Source organism: Galeopterus variegatus, unplaced genomic scaffold (genome assembly GCF_000696425.1).
Source record: "Galeopterus variegatus unplaced genomic scaffold, G_variegatus-3.0.2 Scaffold24, whole genome shotgun sequence".
Taxonomy (NCBI): domain Eukaryota; kingdom Metazoa; phylum Chordata; class Mammalia; order Dermoptera; family Cynocephalidae; genus Galeopterus; species Galeopterus variegatus.
Window position 1 is genome coordinate 1,058,457 of NW_007726135.1, and position 8,864 is coordinate 1,067,320.

The following is an 8,864-nucleotide window of genomic DNA, read 5'->3' on the forward strand; positions in this document are numbered from 1 at the left end:
AGAGGTGGGAAACTGAGGCTGAACCAGAAGCAGGACTTAGCACTGCGACTGATTCTAAGAACCAAGATGACGGGCACCCAGGTGCCTCTCCTCCAGGGGCGCCCTGTGCTTACCATCCCCACCTGACCACGTCATACCGAGCATCCCCCTGGGGCTGCCTTCCCAAGCGCACGAGTGTTCCAGGACCAGGTCCTGGGCCTGCTTCCCTGTGGCTGCACAGAGGCCTTGGGCAGTCCCTGTCACCTCCCTATGCCTCAGTGTCCAAATGCAAAACAGGTTAAGGCTACACCTGCTCTCTGCCTTTCAGGAGGGTGTGAGGTGTGGCTGGCCGGGGTGGGCGGGGCCACATCAGACACACTTTCCCTCCTTCCTGCGTCCAGGCACGCATGTCCTGCCGTTCTCGCAGGCCCAAGGTGGCTGCGCTTGGCCGGAGCACAGGCCGGCCTGCAGCTTCCTTCCTCTAGGTGCCCCGCCAGAGTAGGCCCTCTAGAGCCCTCCGCATCTCGTCTTCTATTTATAGCCCATGTTTCTGCCAGAGCTTGTCAACGTGCCGTCGCATAAACGTGGCAGTGATTTCAGGATGAATTCTGGCCCAGGCAGAATTAAGTCCGTGACTCTGGTCAGTATTAAATGTGAAGGAGAAGCAGGGGCCGGGGCGGGAGGGAAAGATGTACTGGGGCCCGACTGAATGCCTTAAGACAAGAGGCTAATCCGCTCCCAGCAGATTCCTTGCAATGTGAGATTCTCCTGCATAAACAGTCTCCTCCAGGAGAGCAGGTCTGGGATTGGGAACCCAGGTGGGCGCATGGTAGATGGTCCCAAAGTCCTCTACTGTGAAAGCACTTCTGGGACGTGGCTCCAGTACCCCCCACCCTTGCCCTGGTGGGGGGCTTGAAAGGGACACCCAACCCTAAAGGTAACTCATTCACTCATTCATTCATCCATTCATTCATTTGTTCAACAGACATGAAATAAGCAAGAGTCTGCTCTGTGCCTGCCTGTGCTGGGTATTGGGGACACTGTGCTGAATAAGACGGGCAAGTGCCAATTTTCCTGGCACTTCCTGGGAAGGAGGAACACAGATGGTTAATAACTAAATGGATAAACAAGATAACTTCAGATAAGATGTTGAGGGCCATGAGAAAAACAAGTGGGTGGCAGAGTAACTGATTGGGACAGGATGGCTCTGACTGTGTCGTTGGCGACAGCCTCTCCAAAGGCTGAGACTTGACTGTGAGGAGGGAGTGGGCCAGGTGGAGAGGACAGCAGGTGCTAAGGCCCCGGGGCAGGAATGACGACCAGAGGAAGAGCAGGGTTTAGAGAACGCAGCCCCAGCCATGCAGCACCGTGGAGACCGGGCAAGGGTCAGAAGTTGATCACAACACTTTTATTCTGGGTGTAAAGAGAAGCCCTGGGCCAGGCAAGGCTGAGCAAGGGAGTGACACTACGTACCAGCACTTTTACACCACAGTGCTGGCTGTTGCATGTGAGAAGTGTCACAGTGGGAAGCCCGAGAGGAAGCTGCCAGAGAGCCAGAGAGGATGCAGCCGGGCAAGGTGTGGGACCACCAGACATGCTGAGTCCTGCTGGGTGCTGGGAAGACCTGAGGGGTTGGGGTTCCAGGAGAAAGTGGAGGGTCCTACCTTGGCCAAGTCCAGGCTGTGACGCCTGTTAGATCACAGGCAGAGATGTCAAAGCTGCCCAGAGGAGCACAGGCCCCAGCCAGGCCTCCCAAAGGTGTGGCGTGTGGGTGAGTGATGTGATCTCAGCTGCTGGGGACAGGCAGGAGCTGACGTTCCTGGAGCACCTGGTTCTGTCTGGCACTTTCACAGAGGATTTGACACTCCCTCAACAACCTTTCGATGGAGGTGCTACCCTTCCAAATGAGGAAACCGAGGCTCACTCGGAGAGACGGGGTTGGGTGCAGGCCATGCCCGTCTGCCCCTGGCCAGCCTCTGCCACCCAGGCTGGCTCTGTACCCAGGAGGGCCCGGGAGGTGGTGGCTGCGAGGCTGCCTGGGGCCTCAGAGCATGTGTAGCCTGTGGCAGTTTCCCAACCCCAACCCGTGTTGGGGTCGTTGGCTGCTCTAACAAGTGACCACGTACTTAGTGGCTTATAACAACAAAATTTACTACCTTATGCTTCTGGAGGACAGAGCCCAGCAGGTGTTGGCGGCCACGTTCCTCTGGGAGGCTGAGGAGAGAACCGTGTCCTTGCCACCTCCAGCTTCCAGAGATGCTGGCACGCCGTGGTCCCTTGTCCCTCTGCACCGCCAGCTGCGCAGCGTGTTCCCACATCTCCCTACCCCAGTGGCAACATATCTGTCTCTCTCCTGCCTCCCCCTCTCCCTTATAAGGACCCTTGTGATTACATGGGGCCATGCAAGTGACCCAGGATCAACTCCCCATCCGAAGTTCCTTTTGCCATGTGAGGGGACACATTCACAGGTTCCAGGGCCTAGGACGTGGGCACATTCTGTCTACCAGGCCACCCCCTGTGGTGGGAAAGATGATTAGGGTAGGTGGGTGGGTGGATGGGGTGTTCAGGAAGGTTTTGGGGTCAAGTTTTGACCCTCAGGCTTTCTGTCCCTCAGCTCATGGCTCTCCCAGCTGCTATTGGCCTGGAGCAGCTCAGAGGAAGGAAGCACAGGTGTGGCCACCTTGTGAGGTTGTCCCCACCTGGAGGTCAGGAGAGGGGTTCCAGGCTGGGACCCTGGCAGTCACTTCCCTTCTGTTTCCTCCCTGGGCCACCTCTTCCCTGTGGCTGGAACATCCCAGGCCCTGGTGGAGAAGCCCACCTGTGGCTCTGTGGGAACACAGCAGCCCCCGAGGCTGTGGGTCTGCATGTGTCGTGGTCAGAGTGGGCTGAAACCAGGAGCAGCTGGGAGGACTCGTCCCTGTGTCCTCGTCCTCTCAGTAGTGTCCTGCGTGAGCTCATGGAGTCTCATCGTCCTCCACCCACATTCACTGTCACCGTGCAGGTGAGGAAGGGCCCTGGAGAAGCGTCCTGAGTGGGGTCAGAGCCATCCATTGGGACCACCTGCATCTGCCACTGCAGACTCTCCCCTCCTCAGGGAGGGTGGAGCCGATGGTGGTCAGTAATGGGCTGCCCCTACGAAACCCCCTGTGAAATGGTTCTCGTATCGTCCCCCCTAAAGATGAGGACACTGAGGCTTGGTGGGGAAGTGACTGAAACTGAAGACAGTCTGAATGGGAGCCCAGGGGTCATGCCACTTACCACTCCACTCCGCTGCCACCCCAAGCATTTTATGGCTGGTCCCCTCCTTGAGGCCGGCCTCATTCAGTGGCCTGGGAGCAGAGCCAGCCCCACGGGGCCGGGGCCAGGCTGACCCCCAGCGAGTGCACACACTCACATGTGGCTCTTCGTTTTCAAGGGTGATTTGGAACTGCTCCGAAACAGCTTGTCTTTGAGAAACTTGTGCCATCACTTGTTCCTAGCTCCTTCCTAGTGGCATTTGTGGAACCCACCTTGTGGACTGCTGGTGAGCGGCCCGGGCTTCTCTGCGGGCTCAGCTGCTGCACGCAGCCTGGCTCAGCAGAGCTGCGCATGAGAGCCGGGCCCTGCAGAAGCCAGGCCGCTCCCTCCGTTCTCCCAGGATGGGGCACGGCTGGTCCTGGTCTGGAGTCAGAGAAGTGAATCCATTCCAGCTGGGGGGGATGACGGTGTTGCCAATCCTACCTGTGCATAGCCTTGCTGGGCTCACATACCCACTGTCAGGGACAGCTGCGATCATCAGCATCGTTGCTATTAAGTCACTGTTAGGTTTATTTTCTCATATTTCCTAAACAGCACCCCTGGGTCCCAGGAGAGACAGGCCATGGCCTCCTTTTAAATTCAGGACGTGTAATACTCTCAGAGAAAAGCAGACCTCTCTGCCCCGCCCCATTACGGGAAGGTTGGCTTTCCTCCAGTGTTATGGGAAGCCTTGCTGCCCTTGCACCTGGACCTGAGATGCTGGAGCTGTAGGAAATGCCCCAGCTATAGGAATAAGGAGACGGCTGCTTGTTGAGCACAGAAATTCATTCATTTGGCAGGCAGTCACTGTGGGTGTCAGGCACTGGGGTAGTGTGACCAACTGTCCCAGTTTGCCTGGCACTGAGGGTTTCCTGGATGTGGACTTTTACAACCAGGAAGGCCTCAGGAGAACCAGGGAGGTTTGTCACCCTAAGACTGGGGACACAGCAGAGAGCAAGGCAGATGCTGCCCTGGCCTTGTAGAGAGTTGCCCTTCTGTGGGAAGGTGGACAAAGAAGCCAGTGGTCATGGCTGCAACTGTGAGCCCTGGGCGGGGTCCTGCCCCTAGCCCAGGGAAGGGACTGCCTGGCCGGGCCCACCCCCAGGCTGGGAGGTCAGGGTCACTATCCCAGCTGTGCCCATGAGGTAAAGGAGGCTCAGGCTGGCAAAGGGACTCCCTGAGAACGATTGGTCAGAGGAAAGCCGAGCCCCAGCCTGGCCTCCTACTCAGGTTCCGGCTCTGTCCACAACCCCTGACCCCCAGCCTGACCTCCGGACCACATGTCCCTCCTGCCCCTAGAGAGAAGGTGGCAAGGCAAGAGCCCACTGGGAGCTGTGTTCACAGGGAGAGCCAGCTCCAGGGCGTCATCAGCCTGGTCTTCCCTGGGGCCTTGCAGAGCCGGGGGCTAGGGGTGGGCTAGACAGCTGCTGGGCGCAGCTCTGCAGAGGCCCACAGACCAGTCCTTGCTGCCCTGCGGCTGCACAGTTCTCTGCAGAAGAAAGGATGGGAGCAGAGCTGCAGTGAGCCAGCCACCCCGCCAACTTGCACAGAATTGCATCTCCTTTAATGGAGCGGCACCAAGCTGGCCACCCACACTCTCTCTGTCCTCTACTTTATTCACTGGGCTCACACTGTGCCTGGTTCCATTGACTGTTCAAGAAACATTTGCTGAGACCTGGCCTGTGTGGCTCCAAGGATGGATGGACACCTCCCTGTGCTGGGCCACATGTCACAGACAAGGAAACCAGTGGTTTGGGACAGAAGCCACTGTCCTGCCAGTGCTGAGGCTCATGATGCAAATTTCTCAAATGACTTCTGTGTGCCAGGAGGAGGGCTGGGTTGTTGCTGTGACAGAGCCCGTCTGGGGGTGTTCCTAGAATCAGAGCATGCCTCTCTCTCATGCTGTGGCCCACAGGTCCGTGTACCACAGAAGTTATGTTATCACATCTCATCTGTTAGTGTTAGCATCAGCCCCATTTTACAGAAGAGGAAACTGAAGCCTAGCAGGTGTAGTGACATGCCTTGGGCCCCACAGATAGAAATGGCCAAGCCCAGGTCCCACTGGTCCTAGCTTCTGGGCTCAGCAGAACCGAGCAGCTAGAAGAAAGAAGAGCCTGTCTTCAGGCTGTGTGCCATGTGCTAGGCACTGCTGGGAGTACTTATGTGTGCTGCAGATAGGCCAGTGGGCAGGGATGCAGGACCCCCAGGTTCTCCCAGCCTGGTCAGACTCAGCCCTGGTGGCTCTGCATATCCAAACATGTAGGATGCAGCAAAAGCAAGGTTTTGAGGGCAAATCATAGCCTTAAAAACATATATTGGAAAAGAGAAAGGTGTCCTTTCCTCCAGGAAGCCCACCCTGCTGCCACCCCCAACACGTGTGTTGAGTGAAGGGCCCCACAGTGAGCTCCACCATGAGCCCCACCCAATTGCTGTACTGTCACAGAGTCCCAGAATGGCTAGCTCTGGGTGACCTCTGTCTCACTGGATTGTCAACTGCCTTGACACTGGGACTTGTTCCATCTCTGTGCCCCTCATCACACAGGCTGCAGGTGTAGCAGGGGGTGAGGGGGCTTGGCAATAAATGTTGGAATGAATAATGCTTTGCCCTGTTGGTGGGGGATGGGCGTGGGGTCAGCCAGCTGTGGGACCGTTGGGGCTGTGTTCTCCATCTGGGAAGGGTGGCCCTGGGCCAGGCTTCCTGGAGGAAGTCTGACATCATAGCAGCCACCCTTAGAAATGTTTTTTGTCTTTTGTCCCAATAATTCCATCTTCAGACTCTATCCTAGGAACATAAACACAGTTTTCCAACAAAGCTCATTGTAGAAATGTGTACGTCAGAGTTATTTTCACACTAAAAAAGTAGATACAAGGTAAATGTGGTTGGGCACATAAACTGCAGTTTGTTTCTGTGATGAAATCCTCTGCAGCCTTTAAAACATACTCACAGAACCTACAGCACGTGGGACACGCAATTCTTCTGGTCCAAGACAGCAGAAGGCAAAGCTGGACTCGGCCGCGGCAGCCACATGGCCGTAAAGGCAGGAAAGCACTGGAGGGCGATGCGCACGTGCTGTTAAGCGTGGTGTTGGGCGAGGGGCTGGAAATAGGTGGAATTTTTTGAAAATTATACTTACTTCTGTAAACTTTCCAAGGTTTTTATAATGTTGTGTAAAAGCTTATAATTTTATGTAAACAACAGGGGGCCTGGCGAGCCTGGTGAGGCCCACAGTGCTGGGGATGACAACGGCCTTCCTTGCCCCCAGAGAAGTCTCTCTGGCTGAGCCTTGGCTGCTGCATCTGACACTGACTTGCAGGCACTGGTGTGTGTGAATAGGCACATATACAGCAGGGGCACAGCCACCATCAGCTGCCCCGCTGCCCTCCTGGAAGCCCACCCGGGGCCCCTTTCACTGTTCTCACCCCTGCAGTTTCGGGGTCTCTCACCTGGACAGGAGCCCCTGACTCACTGGAGAGCTCCACAGTGCGACCCCTCTTGGTGGGCTGTGGCAGGAGCTTCCAGGAGGCCCTCTCAGACCCCCATGTGATCCAGGGGCCTCCTTGGCCCCTCCAGCCTGGCACAGATTCCTGGCTATAGTTCTAGCCTCCATGCCTGTCTCCAGCAGATAGCACTTTGGGAGAGCAGGGGCTGGTCACACATCTGTGTCCCCAGGAACAGCCTGGCACAGAGGGGCTGGCAGCCCTGATGGGAGAAGACAGCCCCTGATGGTCTTGTGTTGCTGTCACTTGCAGATGTGCTGGTGGACGGACAGCTATGTGACTGCGAGGCGGCAGCGGCCTGCCAGGTGGGCGACCCCGTGCGCCTGGAGGTGCGTCTGACCAACCGGAGCCCGCGCAGTGTAGGGCCCTTTGCCCTCACCGTGGTCCCCTTCCAGGACCACCAGAATGGCGTGCACAACTACGACCTGCATGACACCATCTCCTTCGTGGGCTCCAGCACCTTCTACCTGGATGCGGTGAGTGGTGGAGTGCAGGGGGGTCTCGAAGCCCCCGGCCATGCAGCCCAGGCCTCCATGGTCATCATCCCCCTTCCCCAGGAGGTGGGCATCAGAGTTGCCAGGGGTGGGCACACACAGGCTTCTCTGGTCCACATGTGTTGACGCCACAGCACCCGACACAGTGCATGAGCTATGCCTAGGACAGCATGTGGCTTGGTGCATGTCAGATCCTGCTATGGTATCATTGTGTCCTTCCTACCCCAAGGTCACCACACGCTGGGCCCAGAGGGACTGATGAAGTCCCAGAGGGCAGATTCAAGCCCTTGCCCCACCTCCCAGCCCGCCTGCTCAGCCCCTCCGCAGGCTCAGCACAGCCTCATGCCGCCCTGGCCTTCCCTGGCCTCTCCCCACGCTGCCTGCACACTCCTGCTCTCAGTGAACCCCAGACAGTGTGGGGAGGGACGTGTTAGCTCAGAGAGGCGCAGCCACTGGGCCAAGGCGGCACAGCAAAGAAACCCTGGAGGGGGAACAGGAGCAGAGCCTGGTGGCCCTCCCCTCCCGGTGCCCCCATGTCTGGGCAGGTTCAGGGCGGGGGTTTCCTGGTGGCGTTGGGTGGTCGGTGCCACTGGTCTGGCTGACGCCTCTTCTTCCTTCCCGCAGGTGAAGCCATTGGGTCAGTCCGCCTGCCTCGGGGCCCTTCTCTTCCTCTATGCGGGTGACTTCTTCCTCCATATCCGGTTCCACGAGGACAGCAGGAGCAAGGAGCTGCCACCCTCCTGGTTCTGCCTGCCCAGCGTGCACGTGCGCGCCCTGGAGGCGCAGGCCTGAGCCCCCGCGGCCCCCTCGCCCCTTCCCACGCTGCTCACAGGCCCCTGCGCAGAAACCGCTGTTCACTCACGCCTGGGGGGTGGCGCCTGCCCAGCCCGGTCCTGGGCGTCCCTGCACCTGCACCTGTGACCTGGGGACCACACAGTGGAGGATGCTCCGTCCCCTGGCAGTCCCTGTTGGCCACGGGAAGAAGAGCTGAGTGTGAGGATGGGCACGGCCTGGACAGCCCGTCTCCCTCCTTGGCCCTCGGCATCCCCTGGGGCTGGTTCTTTTCTCTGAGGTGCACATGGGTGGCCCAGGCAGAGGAAACGGTGCCGTAGGTGGTGCGGGGTGGATGATGCCGAGAGCGCCCCGCCCACGGCTGTCCCTAAGCCCGGGGACCCTTCCAGCTGCACCTCCCCGCTGGGCTCCGCGTGCTGAGGCCTGGGTGTCGTGTCTGTGACGAGTTCTTCAATAAAGGGCCTGCCTCGCTCCCCTTCTGCGTCCTTCCGTCTGCTTGCCCAGTGTGGTCAGGACCCCCATCAGTCTCCGACTCAGGTGGGAGTTTCAGCACACGGGCCAAGTGGTGGCCGGCAGCGTTGGCCCTGCCCAGGGCTCTGTCCCCACAGCCCCTCCAGGGTTCCCAGGCCACCCCTCCCCGTGCTGGGCGCTCTCTGGGCCTGGCTCCCCAACCCCCTCAGGACACTTTCTTGAGCCCCCACAACGCGGTCCTTGGCCACTCTGAGTCCATCATGGCTCTGGCCATCTCAGCCTCCTGTTTTCTCTCATGAGGTCCACACGACACCTGTCCCCTCCTCTCACACCACACAAATGCTCATGAAAACA

The 8,864-nt window shown here is 58.5% G+C and overlaps 1 protein-coding gene across 1 annotated transcript in view; it reads left to right on the forward strand.

The window, feature by feature from the left end:
* The window catches only part of TRAPPC9 (trafficking protein particle complex 9), a 672,769-nt gene extending 664,255 nt beyond the window's left edge, over positions 1 to 8,514 (forward strand). The window contains exons 23-24 of the mRNA XM_008568452.1: positions 7,006 to 7,229; positions 7,872 to 8,514. Coding sequence (XP_008566674.1) covers positions 7,006 to 7,229; positions 7,872 to 8,039 — 392 coding nt within the window. The 3' untranslated portion in view covers positions 8,040 to 8,514. The remainder of the gene's footprint in view (positions 1 to 7,005; positions 7,230 to 7,871) is intronic.
* Positions 8,515 to 8,864: the final 350 nt, after the last annotated feature.